The following is a 22,459-nucleotide window of genomic DNA, read 5'->3' on the forward strand; positions in this document are numbered from 1 at the left end:
AACCTTTAAGCAGCCCTCGGCCAAAACGTCAAAAAATGTGAATGCCTGACTACACGGTGGAGCTGTTCATATTTATGGCTTTATGTTTCTTTTTTCTTATTTATTAATTATCATTTTAGGAGAATCGAACCTAGGGGTTTTCAGAGACAACAGAACAACTACTTCACTAAATCGGCCATTTAGGTTTATTACGTCTCACCCTACAAAATACATATATAAATGATACCAATCTAAATGGAAAAAGTTAACATTTTCGTGTACATTCTTTTTCATGTTTTCTGCTTCCAAAAGAACCGCATAGTTCCGTCGGGAACCTTTAACCGACTACTTTGGAACTCAATAGTTCCATCGTGCGCTGCGTGCGGTTTAAGCACCCCCAAGGTTCACACACGGTTCGCTTTTTCACTAAGCAGCGTTATGATTCGATTTAAAACGTTTCAGGCTATTTGGGTTCTAATTCTTTGCATGCCTTCCACATGATGTAATACATTCGTAGGAAATGGGACCGGAATTTCGTAAACCATACGTTGAGCTGTCGCGGAAGAAGAGGGCGCGAGAGTTTGTGGTCTATCCATCCAGTCCATGCTCGACGAATTCCGGGATACACGTTTGTTTGCGGAAACCATGGGAAAAGGCGAAATTTGCGAAGAATGCTGACGTTAGAGAATGGTTGTCTCATGGTATTGCCTGGCATACAGGTACGGTAATCTGGCACATTTGTCGAGTACATTCGTCTTTAACCTTAATTTATTTGTTCTATCCTACACAATATTCGCAGAGATGATGGACGTCAGCGGAAGTACCACCATGGCAAGTAATTCCGAAGGCAACGAAGGGGATGAAGATATAGGAGAGTGTTCTAATGAGAATGAAGTTCAGCTCAATCAAGCGCTGAACGACTACTACAGGTGCGTCGTAATCTAAACTATAACGAGTGAGGAGTCACTTCGCAATGGAGTAGCTAGAGCAATGGAGATGCGCTACTAGAGCGGACCGCTATAATCCGGGAAAAACCCGCAAAATTGCTGTCATTGCTGTATCGCCGACTGTCGGCTGCTCTGTGCTCTGTGTCACAGAATCGCTCACCCTAGCACTACTTCAAAGATACATAGTTTAATACTTTCTCTGCACTTAACTTATTCAGCAAAGCCGACGACATTTGGAAAGAATACATTAAAATAAGTTAAAAACAAATGTTTTATATGAGGAAGTAAGGTTAAGTAAATTTTCGCCTCTTTGCTGGTAAAGATCTGGTAAGATTTACTCAGGTACAACCACGATTGTATATTTTTCAAACAGTCGTCTATAAGTCTGATGAGAGAAATAAAGGCTATAGAGGGAATCCTACAGTTAATTCTAGCAGTTAGTATACTCTGTTGAACGCAAAACATTGATTTTGAGTTTGGAACTTTTGAAGCAGTAGTGAAGGAAGTCTGTGATGATAAATATTTGGATGAGTGGTCAAATTCAACGTATTCGATGCTGCAATTGAAAAGTTTATCCAATTTGTTCTTTCACAATCGCCATGTAGTTTCCTTTTACCGCATTGTATCGCCACGCCGATTGATTTCACAACGCCATTTGCTTCGGATGGTTGTGAAGGAAAAAAGCAAAGCGCAACGACACCATACAAGTTTCAATATAGTTTTATTACATTCCATCGCTAGAACATTTACTGTTTCCCCCCTGTACGAGTACCGACACATTTTGATCTCTTTCTTCGATGTGTACTGTGGATTTTAACGTTTGTATATGAATATAAAAAAGTATATCTGTTTTCCCCTTATTACAAACATGCCATTATTACACATCTACTTACTTTCATTCCTTCTCGCCCGCGCTTTCTTTTATCGAGCATCGCGTTAACGGTACACGCGCGAACGATGATTGTGACGAAACCGTCGTCGGAAATACAATACAAGGCGACCGTAAAAGTAAATTATGGTGGTGTGTGAATGATTTGCTACCTGTTTGCGTTACCGATTTGACCGTAATGCGCCCCGCAATGGTTTATGTGTCTGAATCGCTCATTATCGCACACGATCGCCCTGGGACGGTTAACGCTCACGAAAGTCTCCCGCGAAGACAGACTAAAAATGTGATTGTTTTGTTTAATTTCTTCTTTAAATTAAATCTGTGTCTTCATTAAACAAAACAATAATAAACGAAATAGAAAACTATCACAACGCCAACCACGCGTTCACGCGATTACATGCGTGCAGCACCATTAACGTCGATATTAAACTGAACGTAACCCTCCCCAAATAAAAAAAAAAAACACATCGAGCTTCGACTAAGATCTCTACACGTTACGAAAGTAAGAAACTGCAACCTTAACACTCGTATGCTGCACGAATCAACAGCAATAACAAAAAAAAATACAGACTTAAAAACAAGTGCTTGATCCTGACGTTGAAAAACATTACCCACCCCGCTAGCTGATGTGAAGGCGTATCGTGTGTATGTGTGTGTCTTTTGTTTTAAACGTGTATTTGCGCACTGGTAGAGCGGTAGGTGGTTGTCGACCGAACGATTAGCTCCACACGTCCGCCGAGTATCGTTTTTGGGCTTCCATCTTTTTGATGTACTGCTGTGCTTCAGTTTCGCTTAAACCACCCTTTGAGCGAATGACTTTCAGCAGAATGTTTCGCACATCGGTGGCCATATTTTTCGCATCACTAAATATACAGAGAACATAAGAAACAAACACAATTAGCAAATAGCGAAGATCGTGATGGGCGCACGTGGAAGATTGCTACACTTACCCGCAGATGTAAAAGTGTCCCTTATTTTCGCCGATAACGTTCCATATCAGGTCGGAATCTTGCTCGAGCAGATGCGTCACGTAAACCTTCTTCTCCTGGTCACGCGAAAAGGCAACACGCAGGTTAACGATGCCTCGTTTGGAATAATCTTCCAGCTCCTACAAAACATACATACAAAACAATGAATCATTGTCATTTCAACACAGACTCCGAAACATTTTACTTACGTCTTCGTATATGTAGTCCTCCGTACGCTTTCGGCAGCCAAAGTATAGCGTCGTCTGTCCAATTTCCTTGCCCTCCTGCTTGGAAAAGTCACGCTCCTGTATGAAGCCACGGAACGGTGCCAACCCTGTACCGGGGCCAACCATTATAACTGGCGTTTCCGGCTTCGGCGGCAGTCGGAACTGGCTCTTGCGGATGAAGATAGGTACGCGCGGCAACGGTTCCCCATCGTTCGGGTGCTTCTCGGCCAAGAATGTCGTGGCGACACCCTTGTTCAATCGGCCCGTTTTTGTCTCGTACTTCACCAGCACCGCCGTCACGTGTACCGTCGTCGGGTGGATCTTCGACGAGGAAGAGATGGAGTAGTAGCGGGGCTGCAGACGCGGTAAGAGTTCGCACACGTGATCGATCGGTGGCTGGCAGGACGGGATATCCTCCAGTACGTGCACCACGTTGCGGCAGCTGTCCTGTATCCATTCCTGATACTTTGCCTTGCCATCCGGCGCGGTTGACGAGATGAACCGCAGGAACTCTTTGTCCTTCTCCTCCGAACAGTACTCGGCCAGTTCCTTGAGGATGTGCGTACGGGGCAGCGCGGTTATCTCCAGGTAGTGCGTCAGCGCGGTACGGTAGGTGGTCGGGCAGGGGAATGGATGTTTTTTGCTGCTGTCCGTGTCGGTGTTGATCAGCGAGAACACGGTTTCTAGGTCGGCATTGCACAGTTTGCCGAGCCGCTCGACCAGATCGCGATCGTTCACCGGGTACATGGCGAGATGATCACCGGCCTCGTATCGCATCTTCGAGCCGTCGATATCGAACTCCACGTGCATGCAGGAACGGCCACCGGCTTTGTGCAGCTCCCGGTTTACCTTGATCGGTGCCAGGAACGGATTCTTCGCATCGAACGGTGGGCGCTGTGTCTGGAGGGAGTGTAGACGGGCCACCTCGCCGGTGTAGATGCGGTCCGCACCGACATCCGGTTGCTCCAGCAGACGGTACTGTCGCATCAGCACATCCTCACCCGTACTTTCAATGCCGAAGAAATCGCACACCGTCGGCCAAAACTTTTCCTTCCACGTGATGAAATAGTCCTCAATGCTGGTGGGTGATGGGAAGGATATAAACCATGGCTAGCATAAGGATGAACATGGCGTCCACATGAACACAACTTACTTCGCATCGTCGTCGCCTAGTCCAAGCTCAAACACTCTGTTCGCTCCGAGCTCCTCCAGCCGCTTGTCCACATAGATGCCGACCTTGTTGTAATGCTCGTACGTTTTATTGCCGAGGCCAAACACCTGCAAAGTAAATAGATCATAGAAGGCCCATCAAAAATACAATCGTGATCGTGGAAAGAGTCACGCGGATATTGCGTGTCAAACGATTCACGCGAAAAGAGTTCAAACGTAGCAATGACCCAGACAACGTTACGTAACCGTGCAGTGGGTGTTGGGAACGGGCAATCACTTCAAGGGTACCTGCATGTATTTCTTTCTAAACTTGCTACGATGATCACGCTTCCTGCCGAGCAGCAAGCGCTCGACGCTCGGCAGACATTGTACTATCGGTGCAAGGTACAGCTGATGAATACTGTTTTGCGCCATGAACCGCGAACAGCCATGCCGGGTGCCTGCCAGTACACTCATACTCTTTTTTCACTGAAACACCCACGGCCAACCGACGGGCACTGTGCTAGGCCACTTATTTACTTTAACCTAAAAGTCCTTTTTAGTTTCATATTCCTATTGATTGATGCTTTGATGCTGATAGAGATCTTGAACGGTGAACTGGTTACACCACACTGTCCGCAACACCATGCTCACCAGCAGCACGTTACGAATGAACTGACTGACAAATGCTGCCTGTCAAAAACCGATACTGCTCGATTCAAGCAGCTGCACGAACTTGCGCAACGATGACGGTTCTCGCACGGTATCAGCACGAAACCAACCCAATTTAAACCCATCAACCACCGACTGTCCGAGGTGCCGTGTGCGGCCAATTACTTACCGCGTAATTCAAACCGGTCATATCCAGATCGTTGTTTTGAATCCAGTCGTAAAACTCCATACAATTGTCCGTCGGATCGCCCTCGCCGTACGTGGCCAGGCAAAACACAGCCAACGATTTGTCGATGTCTTTCAACATCAGCAGCTCTTCCTGTTGGGAAGTGGGGAAAAAGTGCAAGAGGCGAAAGATGTTTTTAGATGCAATAAATCGGCTGCATCGCGTTTCTTCGCGCCTTGTACATGAGATTACTTACCATATTGCACTCCTCCGGATCGGCCACCATGCCCTTCATCTGGTAGCGGATTCCTTCCTTTGCCAGACGGCCGGCAAATTCCTCTGCCGTGCCTGTTTGGGAACCGTAGAACACCACCAAACGACGACCGGAGGATTGCAGCTTCTTGATGAACGAGTTCTCCACCATCGTCATGGTGTTTACCGTTGTAGGTCTGCGAATCGATTTGCGGTGTGTGTTTATAGTGAGTGCGTGTCTAAAAAAGAACAAATCCCGGAAGCCACTCCACTGCATACTTACTGGATCGAGTAGGATTTGAACTGACTAGCTTGATTTTCCTTTTTCTTGCCCTTCAGCAGATACCAAGCGGTACCGGCCAGCAAGGTGACGAGCAGGATGATGTCCAACGGGCCGAGAAACGGCTCGTCGCTTACGTTACCCGTGGGCATTTCGGTTTCTGCCTGGGCGTCCATTTGTGTCTGTAACAAACTCGTTCTAGCCTAATCCACGTCTAAACACACAAAGGATAGCAAAAGCTGTCTGGGAGAAGAGGAAACAAAAAAAGCACAAAGATACATATAGAATTTGCACAATTTGGCAGGGGTGTAAACGTAGAATTACATCCGTATATAACAAAGCACAGGCTGGAAAATTCTGGAAAAAGTGTTAGCTTCAAAATTTGGTCTGGTAGCAACATAGCTCCACACGTTTCACCCGAGAGTTTACCCTATTTATGTCTTTATCTTATCACTTTACGCGAAGCTACAAGCTTTGATAATTAACCGCACCGTATTCCTCCACGTCTCATTGGACACCACAAAATCACAGCAGTTGCCTTATGGCTTGTGGGATGTATAGCAACTAGTGTTGCTTGCTTTGAGTTACCGCCACCGTGCCGATGTATTCGGTAACGGTGCCGGTCTTCACATAACAGAACAGGTCTAAAACTCTATCCGGACAAGTACCCTGTACGCAGGACTAAGTATCCCACTACGTGTAAATAAAGTTCAAAGAACCAGCAATGCCAGGTGCTTCGACCTCTTGAGGTTGTTGTGGCGGCAAACAAGGAGAAGCGCTAAATTAATCTTTTAAGAAGAGCCATCCATATGAATCTTTAGTGAGGAATCATTCAAATCAGGAATCGACTCTCAAAAGATTCACGAATCTTTAAACCAGGCGAAAGTGACGGTTTTTGGTAGTTGGGGAAAGTTTTTTTTAGGTAATAAATCTGGGCTGATCATTAAATCTTTCAAATAGAGATTTAGATTCATTCATTCAGTTCGAAAATTCATTCCAATTCACGAATCTGACTCAGATTCACCCAACCCTAGTTGCCCAGTTCTAAAAGCTCTTGGTGTTCGAAAACCTGTGGAGCAACTGTAGAATGCCCTGTAAGTTGCAAATCCTAGTCGTATGTGAGAAATTACCATGCGTTAGAAGAAGTATATGACTTATTCATAAATCCACAATCAGATGGTCTAGTACAGCGCATGATTTTGTTCTTGGCTTCAGACATGATCCAAGATGGATATTTAAAGGAACGCACTAGTATTATCGCCGTACCAGGGTACCTGGGTAATAGATATTCAATTTCTCAATAAATTATTGATCCTTGTTTCGTTCGGCTTTGGAGCATTCATTTTCTGCCTTTCACACTGAAGATTGGAAGAATTTGAGCACATGCAAAATGCAATAGTAATATCGTTTGCCCAATCCACCCGCCGGCCCATTGTTGATGGAGAGCATAATTGTACTTTGATTGTATGTTTTGCCGTTTTTTTTCTTCGCTGGCTACCTTTCCGTAACGGTTACTCTAAAAGGGGGTGTGTGTTGTGTGTTACCAATCGGCAGAACGAAAAGCAGTGCGTCGCCGCTGGAAATATGCAGCAGAAGGGCCCAATCAAGGGAGTAGTGAACGGCAGCGAACGGTGTGTGGTTGATAGTGAGAGTTGCCGACATTTTCATTATTGCTACGTGTAGCTTCGCATAATGTTTTCTTTTTTGCGTGTATGTTGCCTTCTTTTCTTTCGGATGACCCCACTGCCCCACAGTCCCGCGCCCGGTGGTTAGACAACATATCCCAGAGTGCAGTTGTTGCTCTGTATGGTGGTGTAGGACCACATCGTGTTGCAGACAAGGCACAATCTGCTACATGTCTATCGCTTTCCACTAGATTGCTGAGTCGGCCTCAGCACAAATTATTTCGACCTTTGCCAAAATGGAATGACTTTTACACACCAAAATACTCATATAACTCACACACACACACACACATTCGTGCATACACAAACACTATGCCCACTTGAAGTCGTGCCGGTATTGGATGGACGTAGCCTTGAACAAGAGTGGCGAGAATTGTAACACCGTGCCGGATCCGGTTCAGCTGCAGCAATTTACTCCAACAGCGAGGACGCAAAGAAACGGAGGGAAAGTGACATGGGAAACGCTTTACATACAAAGCATACACACGCAACATGTCTTCCCGCTGATGGGGCTTCTGCTGCTCATAGTCAAATTCAAATTAATTCTACCAAACAGGAGCAGAATGTAGAGCAGTGCCGGTAGTCAATCATGGTGTGTCGCGCGCTCAGTAAAACAATCTCGAAGAATAAAGAAAGCCCCAATGGCCGAAGGCATGCGTGATGATGTTGCTAACCTTCCGCTTCTCGGTCGTTCGCGGTGGAGCTATAGGCAAAAAGTGCAAATCATCCTACCGCCCATCGTTATCCTGTCCACCCCTTGTGTTAATAGCTCCGACGAAGCTCCTCAATATTGGTGTGCTCCAAAACCTTTTGACACTTGCAAATTCGTGGTCACTTTGACGTCACACGCGTTCAACTCAAGATAGTTCGCATTTCCTGGTATCATCAACGACCCTTCAAACACTTGGACAATTTCGTGTATCACGATTGCGTGCGTGCGTGCCTTGGTTCACGACGCTTCTCCAGATGCTCTTCAAGAAAATTCTACATGTTCAGCGAAGTTCTACAGTGGATTACCCGGGGAAGAACATCGCCCTCCACTGTATATTCCAGGTCCCTTTACTCTTAATCTTAAATACGTTCCGCTCGAAGAATCTGTGGATGCGGATGGATGATCGGATCATCGTCATCGGCCACCATCGCTCCGATGATGATGATGATGATGATGCTGGGTATTGAGCGCCGAAAGTGTCGCGAGATCACAGATCACACACTCACACACACACACACACACGCATGTGTATGTGTAGACACCGGGTTTTGGGCATTGGATTACCAAAAACGCATGCGCATCACACTTCGTACATTCTTCATCTCCGTCCTAGGATGACACTACCCTCCTCATCCCTTCACCCTGTGCCCATCCCTCCCCCACCCCTCCTCACAATACAATATCCGGAAGATTGGGGATCACTACCTTTCCGCTGGTCACTCTCTTCGCTACCAAAGACGGCTACACACCTCGTCGATCACGTTCGCACACACTCGCGAACCCCCGTCGGTGTGTGTGTGTGTTTGTGTGTGTGTTTGTACGCGCGCCCTGTTGCTGTGCCTGTTACTTGCTGGCGTACTGTTTTTGTTCGATTACCGTCCGCTCCGCGATGTGGTGGCCGATATCGTTGAACACTCGAACCATACTAACCAGCGGGCTGCGTCGCGTCACATTCGGCACCGTTCGGCTGGAGAGATTGCCCCATCAACCACCCCTGTTTACCCACCGAGATTGCGTCGCACCAACACCCCTATCTACTCGCCCCTCGAAAGCACCTCACCCCTATTGCTCACCCTCCAGCAGAGGTCCACCCTTCCACTCCGTCGTGAGCCGCTTGATGGGGCAGGGGAGGTTTGCAGCACAATGATTAACATGCGCATCCGCAACCGCGTCTCACGTCCACTTACCCTGTGAGCGCATCGTATCGTTCGCCCTTGCCGTCTTTTTTTTTTCGCTACACGCGTGCAATCCGCGGAAGGGTAATCCGCCACCATCGCCACCCCCTGCACGCTTAATATACCGATTTGCACGAACAAATAATGCCGCGGCCGCACGCAAAAAAAAAACACCAAACGCCCGTACGAAACGATCGCACATAGCAAGAACAACAACAAAAAAAACGCACACACGCATACGCTACATCCCTCCACCCCGATGTATGATCTTGGATGTTGAATTCTTGCGTGCGTGCGTGTATGTGTGTGTGTGTGTGTGGGGTGGGGTTGGGAGGGAGCTGGTATGTTTATGTTCCATTTCGTCTGCGTTTCAGCTTCCAGCGGATTCCCCGTCAGAAGAAACCGCACACACACACACTCGTTAATAGCCATACGATGGACGACAGAGATCTTTGAAGTACGGTGCGAACAGGTAGCTAGTGCGTGCACCTGATTTATAGATCCAGTGTGGCAACTGCTTGCATTCTAGAGGTTTTGATAAATATACCCGAAGTTAAGCATCTATGTGTCAATGTTCTGAATATTACAGGGTTTTACAACATACATAATATATACCTGTGCCAGACTTTCTTAATCGCGTAAGAGAATAAGATGAGCAGAGAGAATGATAATGATGCTGAATAGCATGAATAATGTTGTGAATACGGTTTGAAGAGTTGCGAAATAATAATCAAAATTTCTACGAGATTTTAAACAAATCATATGCAGTACACGTGCACGTAAACAGCCTGTGTCGGAATTGGCTGTCACGACATTGTTCACGCGATTCCACATTTTAGTTTATTGTAAAACCCTGTAATTCTAGCTAACACAAGACCTTACCATTGGCCTATACCTTTCAGACATGTATCGGACACGAGTTTGATCTCCGACGGATCTCCGATCATAAGTTATACTTCCGGGGTGAATCAGTGAACCACTAGGCGGGAGGATCGCGTATCTCCCCAAAGATTCTGGGCACCAAGACCGTCATGACGCAGCACAACCACGCACGGTGCGGAACCGGGGTAGGGGTTTGTAATGAAAGGTGTACGGGCGCCATGACCTTATCATTTTGCTAGCATGGACACACGCTTGGGGCCTGTGTATGCTGATAAGATACCGAGCATGTACAGTCACACTACGCGTGTGTGCGCGTGGCCCGTTTGTATGTAGTTGGGTGTGAAGTTTATCGCGATAAATTAAGGAACTTCAACTCATCGTCTCCGAGACATATGTTCAGCCGAGATGCGAAGGGTGTACACACCGTCATTGCCCGATGAAGCCCGTATCAAGGCTGAAAAGTCCCGCCAAACCTTCACCACACGTTCCAACACCGTCTCGCGGAAGCGTCCAGCTGGGTGAAGATTTGGCTAGTCATTCTCGTGGTCTTTTTTTTTGTGTATGTTTTACTTCCCACATCACGGGTGCTGGGCCTCCTTCCATTATTTGAAGGAAACGTTCCGATCTTTTGTCAGTGAAAATTGATGGTCGCGGGAGGAATATCGGTGTTGCGAGATGATACCGCCACCAAAGCATGCCAATTGCGTGACAATTTTGTAGCAGCTAACTGCGCCACCATGACCGTAAGAGTCAGTGGAGTATACAATGTGACTGCATAGTATGTTGCCCACGTCATGCCATGCACACGTTGTATTGCGTTAGACGGAACCCCCAGTGGGATGCTAAAACCATCGTGTATTTTGAGCATTAGCAACAATTTGTCATACGTAGTTCATAGTCTGAGGCAGACGCACACAACTAAGCCTGGTGTCTTTCTTATCAGAGACTAAACCTGTACTTTACGAGGTTCTGACCTTGCTAGAGGATCCAAAATCGCAAAAATCATCAATATTGTTGTCAGTTGGCAATTTATGTGCACCGCACAAAAAAAAAGGCTATTCAACACGGTGGAAACACAAAAACAAATCCACCGTTTCGGTGCTGATAGAGAGCAATGGGTAAAATATTTGCCTCATCATCCTACGTCATCGTGCATTAACTGATTGTGAAGATTTGGAATTTCTGGTATATTTGGTACCATGTATCTGACGTACAATGAGAGTGGATAAACTGGGTGCTACTAATTACCATCACAGCCGCGAATGTCGTCTGCAATGGACTGTTTCGTACAACTCTGCATCACAGTTAATCTCGCTTGTTTAAGGCTAGTTTGGGGCTAATTGCAGAATCCTTAAAAAAAACCTGATCAAACTGTATTCTACCAAGGCATTCTAGCTTTTCCAAGGCAAGGCTTTTCCTGTCCGAGAATAGCACACGGTACAATAACAGATAAGAACAATCGGCCTATATTATTGACTGACTATCGGTGAGGTGTGAGAATGCAAACCGCACGCAAGATAATCTGACATTGGTGCAAAGTCCGTTGGATTCGCATGTGTGTCAGCAACTGCAGCAAACAAAAAACCAGCTATGGGGGTTCGTTTACCCCCTGCCAGTGGTGGCTTAATGTGGTGAAATTTAACAATTCGCGTTTAATCTTATGCCACCCCCCTCCCTTCCCAGGTTATTTCCATTCTTCCTTTGTCAAACTCTTCACGACGGCTCAGACCACTAGCACAGGTTCGGTGACATAGCGTTTGGTCACCTTACCTTTAACACTAGAACTACCAAACGTTATAAGCATTTTTCTTTAATAGTTACTCTACAAACAATTTCGAAAATCTGGATTATGTCCTAATACGTCCTAATACGCATGCATCAACTACGGTAGAGAAGTTTTACCCCAAAAATTTATGTAGCGTTTCCGTAACAATGTTTAGTCCAGTAGTTCTAGTGTTATTAGTGATGGTTGGAGTGTTTTGTGACAAGTGCGCAAAGACAGGTGACGTACAAGTGTCCCTGAAGCTGAGTTCATCCAGCAATGTACGGTGATCGTTTCCCTTTTTGTTTGTGTTTCTGTTACGGCAACTATTGACGTCTGTTTTTGTGCAACTTTAACAACCCTTTCAGCATTAAAATTCCAAGTGCGCGTTAGTGGATATTTGCTAACTCTGCTAATGGCGTCCCCCAAACAACATGTTCTATGTGGAGCTCGACCCGCATTGACCCAAAGAACCGTCCGGCCGTGACAATGGACCACATGCAAGGCCGAGGTAAATCATGAAAGCGGCACCACACATTTCGCCGTTCATCACCTTCTCTCGCTTTACCCTCTCTCGGTTTCAGCGGCTCGCTCGTGTATGACCTTCCCTCGCATACAGACCCCTAGTGACGGCGGCGTGCAGAAGCTGCATGCACACAATGCAAGCATGAAACATCCTCCCGCACGTAATAGTGCGTGGCGTTTGCAATCGATTGCAGCGCAACAACTCACGCGGAAGCAACACTCATCAAACCCTCCCTTTCCCCCATTTGGCAGCAACATCATCTTAGCTTGTGCGGGATAGAGAGCAAAGTTATCGAACATACTGGAAGCATTGTAGCACGCACACGGACGCCACCAACACAAAACGGCGCTAATCAAAGGCGACCTAACAACAGCTGATCATCGTGGCTCAGATACTCATCTTTTTTTCAGCGTTTTGTTGAGCGTGGGCATGCTGTATACGTGCCTTGAGTCAGGCAGCACACGGAAACCGCCGAGGTCAAAGCGCAAGAGAAACTGGTGCATGCTGCTGCTGTTATTGGCGATGGTCAACTGTTGCAGGAAAGCGATTTCATATGCAGACCTGCCTAAAGGTGGGCTAATAAGCCGGCTTGACCAACACTCACACTTTTCAACCGCCATTTCCCACCTCTAGGCGATGGTTCTCCGGTTGGTGCATTTGCAGTAACGAAACTGGATAAGCGCCCCAGAAACTCCCCTCCTCAGCACCGAGGTGTACAGTGCAACGGTTAATCGGTAGAGCTAAAAGGTGTGCAGCATGATATAGCCCCCCCAATCGATAGCGAACGTCGATTGGATTAGCATTCGAGAATTTTCAATTTGCTCAACCCCAGCGCACGTATCAGGGGGTACGATGGTCCGACCCTGCTTCATGTCCGTCCGAGTTTGCAAACAACACGCCGGATAGTGTCTAACCCCCCCTCGTTGAACAGGAAACCTGCAGAAGGCCGCACTGGAGCGCGAGCAGTTGCGGAAGGCGAGAAATTCGTGGTACGTCTCCCAGAACATATCGTCAATTGCCACCTGATTAGCATGGTGCGGTGCTTTGTACTGGGCTATGTGACACCGCGACGCCCAGAAGCGATGTGCACACTTCTTCAAAGTTGCTGCCCAAGTAGCAGCATTCCGAAACAGTAGACGTCTCAAGTACCAGAAGCAAACGAGATGGAAAATCCCACCGGTAGACCGAGGCCGACGTCATTAGACGACACGAACCACTCGACCGTTGTCCACACATTTGAATCCTTGCGGGGTTTTTCGCGCTCAGATACGCTGGCGCCCTGTAACGCTGTAAATGGATAGGGTGGAAGATTTCGCAAGGCAATGATTTGCGTTGCTGCAAGAGCCCACGTACATGCCCGAATCAAGCTGAAGAACGGCGAAGAGTTCGCAGTGATGTTGTCAGGTGCGCCTTACGTCACACCGGTGTATGACTTCCCATGGAATTTGCTTTCCGGGTGGTTGCAGAACCGACGGCAAGATGTCGATTTGCCACGCACTATGGACGAGCAGCAGTCGGATATGCCGGACCTGTGACGTAAATGTTTTGTGATCTTCGTTGTTTGTGTTTTTTTTTAATTTTATGTTAACGCCACTTTTAAACGATGGTTTACGAGTTTCTTGCGCTTTGCGTTTACTCCACGCACTGCCCATGAGCCTAATTGCGCTGCAAAGCGGGGGGAATAAATGTCACCTTTCTTACGATTTGGCAGCTCATCGTTACATCTATGAATCACCTTCAGTGGGGTTTTGTTTTTAGGTTCCCAAGAATAACCTTAATTTGTGTCAATTCCAGTATCCCGCTGAAGTACTTATAAGGGGTTTTGTTTTTAGCGTGGCACGATGATTCCAATATCCGAATCTCTTTGAAGGGACTATAAAAGAACAAACGGCAGATACTTGAAATTCCTCTAATCGTGATATATCAAAGCGTTGCGGGCAAAACCGTTCTCCATACGGTCGCAAGTTACACGTGCACCACAATGACTGGTCAATTTCTGCGATACGGGAAATGACACTGCGCAAACGCAGCCGCTGGTTACCGACCGGAGTAATATCATCGCAACAAATGCGTGGTGTTGGGCATTGTCACGCAGGAAGGCAAATCAAGGCAACGGTTTTCCGATGCACCAGAGCGGTAAAGATGGCGTACGCGGTCACGACCGATAGAGCGGCACTTCCTTTCGACCAGGTAACCAACCAACAATCGGTTTCCCCATATCCGACCCCGGAGTGGTTGTGCGGGTCCGATAAGATACCTTTCTGAGTCGGTAGCCAACCCGCACCGCACACACGATGTTGCAAGATCGGCGCGATGCGAATTGCGCCACTGTCGCGCACACCGTTCGAGGTCACCCCCGCTTGACCACACACGGTAGAAATGCAATCGTGTGGCCCTGTGGAACGCACTGGTGACCAGAAAAGGTTAAAACCGGTGGCTACCCCGGTGCGATGATTCTGAGCCGTGGAGAGATGGCGGTGTGCAGCAACGACAACGCTGACGCACGATGCTGGAATCCGAGCTCATGGCGGGGCCACACGAACGCCGACTGGGTTTTACTGCAAATTGGTGTACTCTCTTCTACACTGTGCCCCGAATGCTTTCACTTTCATAACCCAATCGCCCGAAAGCTACGCGCTCGTCTACACGGGCAAGGAAAGAGAGTAATATATATATATATAAACATATCTGACGAGGTCTGGTGAGGTTCGGGATGATGCAAGACACCGCAACATCACACCACTGGAGGGGTTTTACCGGAGAGTGGACGATGCCTATGAAAAGAAAATCGCCAAGACTTCTCCAAACTTGTCAACCCGATCATGCCGGGTCTCGCATGAGCGCAAGATGTAAAATGGTGATCGGGGCCAGGAGAGCTGTTTCATCTAGCGTAGTCAACTGGCAAGTGTGCTTTGGTTGATGTAACTTTTAATCGCCATTCCACTATGGCGCAATTCACCCGACAGTGCTTATTCCTGTACAAATGCATTCGAGAGAATGCACTTATTGGGATAGGTTTGTGAATTGCTGTCGAACGATAGACTCGAAGAACGACACTAGTTCAAATGCTCAAAAGTTCTGCAGTGGACTCTAGCTACAGCTACAACGCCTCATCAATTTGACGCAATAGTAGAATCGTCCGATACCATCGGAACGTTTGAAAACAACACCATCGAGGCTAGACCTGAGAAGATAGATGAGATAGATCCTAGTCATCTAATAGATTACGTTATGATTGCACAAGAAAGTCTGATAAGAATGCACTTCCGCTAGTGCATGGCAACAAGGGAGATTTCCTCCTAAATCTCACACTGCCCTACTGACCTGGAAGCTATCGACGAGGAGTACCATAGCCCTTGGACAACTTCCGTTTTATTGACCGTACAATACCTAATCGGACCAAACACAAAGCCTGTGTTCGGAGGCTCGACAATCTGCAAGATCATGTGCGTAGTTGCGAAATTCCAAACCTAAAAAGCCTCACATTCAACCCTCTCGAACCTCAGCCCGTCTCCGTCTGCAAATGATAATGAAACTACAAAAATTTGAAACTCGATCCAAAAAAAACGTAATTGACGCTGTCACTTTCATCCTTTCATCAGTTTCTCGTCTATTTTCACTTTATACAACCTAATTTTAACTTGCCGACGTTTTCCTACGTCCTACACCGTTTGAAAGGCTGCGGCATGAATGTAGGCCAATGCTTTCGATGGTGCTGGGGATGAAAAGATTGCGGGCAATAAAACATTACCTTTGTTGGGCTACCGCCAGCAAACGTTGCAGTGCAGCGATATGCAATTAAGATAATTAATATCTTTCAAGGTTGGGTTAAAGTTACCGATCGCATCCGTTATCGGTGCATCCTCTCGATAAGTCGGCACAGAAAGCCATGAGATGACGATCATTGTGAAATACATGGAGGCCCGATACACCAAAGTGATAAAGTAACAGCATCGAAATAAAAGGTGGTAAAGAGAGGCAATAAAGGTTGGTTTGCTTTTTTAGCAGCGGCCCATGGTCAATGTTGATTGCAGTTGATGAAATTCCCACAATCGAACCGTAAAGGCGCTTGGCAGCTTGGATCGTGGCAAGCGATCGAAGATACTGGAAGCAGCATCATCAGCATTAATTGATCGTTTCTTACCTAAACGTATGGATTACCATTGGAAGAATGCAAAACACTTCTCCAGTATGATCATCAAGTACCACAATTGTTTTGGATTAGCGTACAAAATATTTGAATAGATAATGATACCACTACTGTACCTTGGATTTCTTCGCTTTATGCACGGGTTTTAGCTAATCGCGGATACACACAACTGTAACGAACAACACAGGGAACTTAACAAAAACGATGCACGACTACCTTCCTGCCGCTTCTTCCGTGCGCAACATGAAAAGCAGTGACGAAGGCAATGTTTAGCATGTGGGATTGTTATGAAATGAAATTTATGCTTTGGCTGTTAGGATGCGTTCATAGCGCCCGGTTCAGTTCTTAGTACAGCTTAACCGAACCAAAATGAGAATTCCGAACAAGTTAAACGCAACAGAGCGATGGTGCATCGTGATGCACGCGACAATACTTGGTTTTCGTTCGATTTACAATTAAAAACTAGTTCCACTTACCTACTTTACCATAAAACTACACTCGGTTGTTGATTAGTTGACGTGCACCTTGTACAACTGCTCGAAGCTGAGCGCTGTCAACGCGATTCTCCCCTCCGCGAGAACTGTCAATAGGAACAAGAAGAGGCAGAAGCAGAAAATTGTTCTTGCTAAATTTTCACGGCTTTATTGTCCAGCGAAGATATTTTTACTAAACATTTACCGTGAATCTCCCACCCCGTGTTCCGACGAATCTCGTGCATCCCATCCTCCCAGCTGGGTGATAAACCTTTTTATTGGTAAGAAAAATAGGTGCTGGTACTGCAGCTGCACCTTGTACGCGAAGGTTTTAGACGACCCTTTCCCCCCCGCTTGGAGTGTGTGTTTGTGCGTGCTTTGAATTGTTTGCGAGCCACTCTCCGTTCGTTATGCAAAAATCGAAGTAATATGCCAGGACAGTTTTGGAAAAACAGTGCATAGATACGAGTAATTGTCGGTAATCGATACGCCACCATGACCGACAGAAAAGCGGTCGTGTGTTATGGGCTGGTGTACATTCTGTGTACCCAGGTGCTGTCCACCAATTCGCGCACCTCCACACTGTGGAAGCTAAACTCGGAGGAGGGTAAAATTGTCAGTGTGTCCGGGGGTACGAACTGCAAATTACAGGTAATGTTGTAAAATACATCAGCCCCGGGCTCGTTTAGCCTTCTCATTTGCTAATATGTTGCACTCTTCCGTCTTCCGTTTAGAGTTCCAGTGCAAAGGCCACAGAAAACACGGCCTCCACTGGGGAAGGTGTGTTTGTGCCGCACAACGTGGATGAGCTGCTGAATCCGTACCATCCCGAGGAGGACGAGGAGTCAACGTTTCACATAATCACTACCACCGCGGCTAACTATCGCGATAATACATGGAGGCGGCACGCCCGGGACAACATTATAGTGAATCTAGCGAAAGCGTAAGCATAACAGCAATATTACCTTTGTTTTAGTATATTAAACAATTAAATTGGTTTCCCATCTTTTTTACAGCGCTTCCGACATTAGGTCGAACGCAAACATTAAAGGAACCAGCGTCAGTGCGGAATCGGACGTGCTCGATTGCGGCAAACCGGTCAACTTCACCTACTACGATGATCTGATCGGTGTTGCGCAACGCTACAGCCATCCGATCGTACCCGAGCCGGAGGTAGCGTATTTGTTCTTGAAGAAAAAGGGTCCGAAATCGTTGAAAAACTTCGACATCGATGCACTGGAAAGGCGCCTACGGAAGGCGAAAAGCGAAAAACCACGATCAGTGCAGCTCTACAATCAAATTGGCAACTTTTGGCGAATAAAGGGCGACGCACGCCATTCGATCGAATGTTTCCGCGGTGCGCTCGCGATGGCACCGTCGAACGCGGAGGTTTTGCTGAACCTTGCCCGGGTTCTATTCAATCTGCAGTATTTGGATGATGCGATACACCTAACCAGACGGTAGGTTTAAATTTTCTTTAACAATAAATATTCTTGCGTGTATGTTAACATGATTGATTATTGCAGCTCCCTGGAAGTGCAGCCAAGGGATCGAAGCGCATGGCGGCAGTACTTTACACTGGGTGAAATTTTTAAAGCCTACGGCCACTTTCAAGAATCGGTTAACCATTTGCGGCAGGCGTTGGAACTTTATCCACAGTACGAACCCATCAAGAAGGCAATTGCGGATGTGGAAAATATTTCTGCCTCGTCGTTACACATATTTACCATCATCATCATCATTTTTCTGGTAAGTTAAAACATTGACAATTGTTTTATTATAAATACTAGTATGATGAGTAGTAATTAGCCTCGATTGAGTAAACATTCTCTCCTACCGGACTGTCGAATCCAGGGCAGCCTGACATCAGTTTTATGTAGATGTAGCACATCCATTGTAGGTGCTCTCTACCAGGATTTAGTACTAGTTCTTGACAAGTTGAAACTTTTGGAACATTAACAGTTAACAGTATTTTTTTTAAATTATCTGCAGTAAAATCGATACCTTCGTTTTGAAATCATTGTGATAGTTTGTACAGTTGTTTTAACTTAATATAAAGAAGCAGACAGATTTGATATAACGTTTTGTTTTCTCTTTCCTTTTTCAGGTGATGTGCGTGCTATATGTGATTCTTTCGTCGAATGAAAGCAACCAGAACAGCCACGAATTGGAGCAGAAGGCGACCCGGCACTTTAACCGTGCCATGGCGATGCGCTCGTTAAAGGGCTTCACGCAGCGTTCGTTTAAAAATCGAAAGTAAAATAATAAGCCGTATTTTGGGGTTATTGTTTATTTTTTCGGCGCGCGCAATCAATTGAATGCGTGCTCTCAAATCTCTGTATCATGTAGCCGTGTTTACGTGTGTGTGTATTGTGTGCGTGTGTATATTGCTCATAGTGGAATGTGTTCGGAAGGCATTAGTGAAGGAGCGGATGCTAGAATTAATAGTCTGTAAGATGAGATTCGTGAAAATCTTCCGGTATGCCACACACGCGCATCGCAGAAAGAAGGGCAAAGAACACATGTAGGGTGGGAATGATAGGAGCAATGGTTCTAGCAAAACACTTAGCGATCATCGTACGCAATGTAAAGCCGCTCTCAACATAAACAAAAATCGGCTTCATAATAATGCACTTACCGCGCATAAAGAAAAAAGAAGCAATTTAACAGCAACGTTACAGAATGGGGATGCATATAGGAAGCTAAAACACAGCTACACTATCACTAATTACTATTGAAATCCTACTATTATACGTCAAAAATCGATGAGGTTACGGCAGGTCTGATCTTGAGTTCACACGTGCTATCAATGTTTTTTTCGTTTATTCTTTTCATGAATCGTGAACATAACACAAGTCTCGTGGCGACCTTTTTTATATAATTTTACACACACACACACAGCACACCACTTGCTTTGAGATTAATATGTGATCATTATTCTGTTTTGTGTTTTATTCGAATAAGATGAAATTTATGTTCCACCAGGTTTTAGCGAGACATTGAGTCTACATTCGGTATTAAAATACTTCGCCAGTACAAGTACAACAAATAGCACTCGCTTGAAATTTTGTATTTCGTTTCTGTTACAACTAACCAAGTAACGGGTGAGTCGTTTGTGCGCAGTTTCAAGAAAATAAGAAACAATATCTGTTGCTTTCTAACACCTTGGCGATTCCAGCCCCTACGTTGTGATATAACTTTTTTGTTTTACAAAGTGATCGAGACGTCTGCTCATGTTCTAGTTTACAGCGAGAGTGTGTCCGCTTTCTTTATTTCAAATAATCCATGCAGAACTGTCACTTGCAGTGCTGCCATACCCAATACATTTTCCCAAGTAGCAAAAAAATTCAAATGACAGACTGTCCGTTACAGTAAACAAGTTCCAACATAGCGGCCACCTAAATTTACAAAATTTATAAAGTAAATCTACTTCCTATAAGTTCTTAGGTCATTTTTTCAAAAGGCAATAAACTAAGCCTATTCGCTGGCCTTTTGTATAAACCGTTCTTGGTTTTAACATTAACAACCCGCACTACATCATCAGGGCCCGGAAACACCTCCGTAATACGACCCAACGGCCAATGATGTGGGGTCTTCCCATCTTCCTTTAACAAGACTATTTGCCCAATTTCTAGCTTTACTATAGGCCTTCCGCGTTGCTGTATATTGTGTAACTCGCTAATATATTCCCTACGCCAACGTACCCAATAATCTTGAACTATCTTGCGCAACTCCTCGTAACGTTTCAATCTGTTAATGGGCACATCACCAACATTAGGTTCTGGTAGAATGTTCATTGGAGCACCGATGAGAAAATGCCCTGGCGTTAACACATCAAGCTCCTCAGGATCATCGGACAATGGAGTCAATGGTCTACTGTTGAGTTGTGCCTCCACCTGCGCCAGCACCGTCGACATTTCCCCAAACGCCAACCGCCGCTCTCCGACGACCTTTAGCAAGACGCGTTTAGCCGCCTTAACCGCAGCCTCCCAAAGACCGCCAAAGTTCGGCGCATGAGGGGGAATAAAATGCCACTTAATTCCAACGCTGGTGGCATATCTGGAAATATCCTCCACTGCCGAATCATTGCCCAGCATCGCATATAGGTCAGCTATCACCTTACAGGCCCCTTGAAAGTTGAGACCATTGTCGGAATAGACTTCGCTCGGCAATCCTCGTCTTGACGCAAACCGACGAAACGCTGACAAAAACGCCTGTGTAGATAAGGACTCCACCAATTCAATGTGAACTGCTTTCACCGAAAAACACACAAAAATGCAGATGTATGCCTTTTCCGCAGCGGCTCTCCGATGTACTGGCTTCAAATAAATGGGTCCGCAGAAATCTACACCAACTATCGAGAACGCGCGAGCAGGCGTCACTCGAGCCACAGGCATCTGTCCGGGCGGTTGCTGAATTAATACTGGATTCATCCTGTAGCATTCCAGACAACTTCTGCAAACATTGTTGACCAAAGATCGACCTTGCACGGGCCAAAATTCTCTCCTGAGTGTGCTTAGTGTTGCACTTGGTCCGCCATGAAGCGTTAATCGGTGGTAATATTCCGCTACTAGTCGTGCAAATCGAGACTTCTTGGGTAGCGCTAGAGGGAATTTGATGCCGCCCTGTAGTGCGTTAGCGCGATTCAGGCGGCCACCAACTCGGAGAAAACCGTCACCGTCCAAAAAAGGACCCAATGCCTTCAACGGTGATCTTGATCGTATAGGTTGACCAGCAGATAGCTCCTTAATATCAGCCGCAAAATGTATTCTCTGCTCAATTCGAACGATGATTGTTTTAGCATCCATTATTTCTTTGAGCGTTAAAACGCTTCCTCTACGATGCTTGTACTTCCGCTGGTAAAACCGAATAAACCTCAGGCAATAAGCAGTGATCCGTAGAAGCCTATCATACGAAGAAAATCTATTGCACCAGTCGTTTACTTCGATATTTACAGCGGACACTAACGAAATTTTCCGCCGCTCCAACAACTCCTCATCCGGAGGTGGCATTACGCCACTAATCGGCCATTCTTCCTTTGCGCACTGTAGCCACGATGGACCATGGAACCATGCCTGCGACGCCAACAGCTCCCTAGGCAAGGCTCCCCTTGAAACAATGTCGGCAGGATTTTCGATTCCTTTCACATGCATCCAGGAACAACCATGCGTCAAATCCTGTATCTCGGATACTCTATTGGCGACGTACGTTGCCCAAGAATAGGATGGCGCTCGCAGCCAATGCAGGACGATTGTAGCATCCGTCCACATTAGGATTTCCACCTCTGTAAGCTTTAATGCGTCCCGTACCACTTTCTGCAACCTTGAAGCAAGCAGCGCACCGCAAAGCTCCAACCGAGCTAAACTTACTCTTTTGAGCGGCGCTGGACGAGACTTAGCTGCGCATAGTTCTACCATCACCTTCCCGCTGCTATCAATAGATCGCAAATATACACACGCACCGTAAGCAGCCTCGGACGCGTCCGAAAAACAATGCATCTGTATAGCAATGGGGTTAGGCACGACAGCTTTGCGAGAGAACCTTAATTCCTTTAATAGCACCAGT

The 22,459-nt window shown here is 46.2% G+C and overlaps 2 protein-coding genes across 3 annotated transcripts; one reads left to right on the top strand and one right to left on the bottom strand.

Moving 5' to 3' along the window:
- Positions 1 to 1,630: 1,630 nt before the first annotated feature.
- On the bottom strand, positions 1,631 to 16,665 carry LOC128307047 (NADPH--cytochrome P450 reductase). 2 transcript variants are annotated; one of them, XM_053044763.1, is made up of 8 exons: positions 16,538 to 16,665; positions 5,533 to 5,772; positions 5,254 to 5,446; positions 5,001 to 5,150; positions 4,164 to 4,288; positions 2,993 to 4,088; positions 2,766 to 2,923; positions 1,631 to 2,678 (listed from the first exon to the last, which is right to left on the bottom strand). In XM_053044763.1, exons 2-8 carry the CDS (start codon positions 5,703 to 5,705, stop codon positions 2,534 to 2,536), a joined length of 2,040 nt encoding a protein of 679 aa, XP_052900723.1. In that variant the 5' UTR covers positions 5,706 to 5,772; positions 16,538 to 16,665; the 3' UTR covers positions 1,631 to 2,533. The 2 variants fall into 2 exon arrangements, with proteins under 2 accessions (XP_052900723.1, XP_052900724.1); XM_053044764.1 differs by lacking the exons at positions 5,001 to 5,150; positions 5,254 to 5,446; positions 5,533 to 5,772; positions 16,538 to 16,665 and adding an exon at positions 4,469 to 4,772.
- A 365-nt stretch (positions 16,666 to 17,030) lies between these two features.
- On the top strand, positions 17,031 to 20,037 carry LOC128306956 (uncharacterized). The gene is made up of 5 exons (XM_053044637.1): positions 17,031 to 17,545; positions 17,629 to 17,837; positions 17,911 to 18,354; positions 18,421 to 18,643; positions 19,002 to 20,037. The coding sequence occupies exons 1-5, from the start codon at positions 17,390 to 17,392 to the stop codon at positions 19,152 to 19,154; spliced, it is 1,185 nt and encodes a 394-aa protein (XP_052900597.1). The 5' UTR covers positions 17,031 to 17,389; the 3' UTR covers positions 19,155 to 20,037.
- Positions 20,038 to 22,459: the final 2,422 nt, after the last annotated feature.

Source organism: Anopheles moucheti, chromosome X (assembly GCF_943734755.1).
Source record: "Anopheles moucheti chromosome X, idAnoMoucSN_F20_07, whole genome shotgun sequence".
Taxonomy (NCBI): Eukaryota; Metazoa; Arthropoda; class Insecta; order Diptera; family Culicidae; genus Anopheles; species Anopheles moucheti.

Excerpts from the sequence above, each read along its gene's own strand:
- LOC128307047 (XM_053044763.1), bottom strand. The coding sequence starts at position 5,705 with ATGGACGCCCAGGCAGAAACCGAAATGCCCACGGGTAACGTAAGCGAC. Across the intron at positions 4,089-4,163 it reads CTAGGCGACGACGATGCGAA|CATTGAGGACTATTTCATCA; the intron begins GTAAGTTGTGTT and ends ATCACCCACCAG. Across the intron at positions 2,679-2,765 it reads GGACACTTTTACATCTGCGG|TGATGCGAAAAATATGGCCA; the intron begins GTAAGTGTAGCA and ends CTGTATATTTAG.
- LOC128306956 (XM_053044637.1), top strand. The coding sequence starts at position 17,390 with ATGACCGACAGAAAAGCGGTCGTGTGTTATGGGCTGGTGTACATTCTG. Across the intron at positions 17,838-17,910 it reads ATAGTGAATCTAGCGAAAGC|CGCTTCCGACATTAGGTCGA; the intron begins GTAAGCATAACA and ends TCTTTTTTACAG. Across the intron at positions 18,355-18,420 it reads GCGATACACCTAACCAGACG|CTCCCTGGAAGTGCAGCCAA; the intron begins GTAGGTTTAAAT and ends TGATTATTGCAG.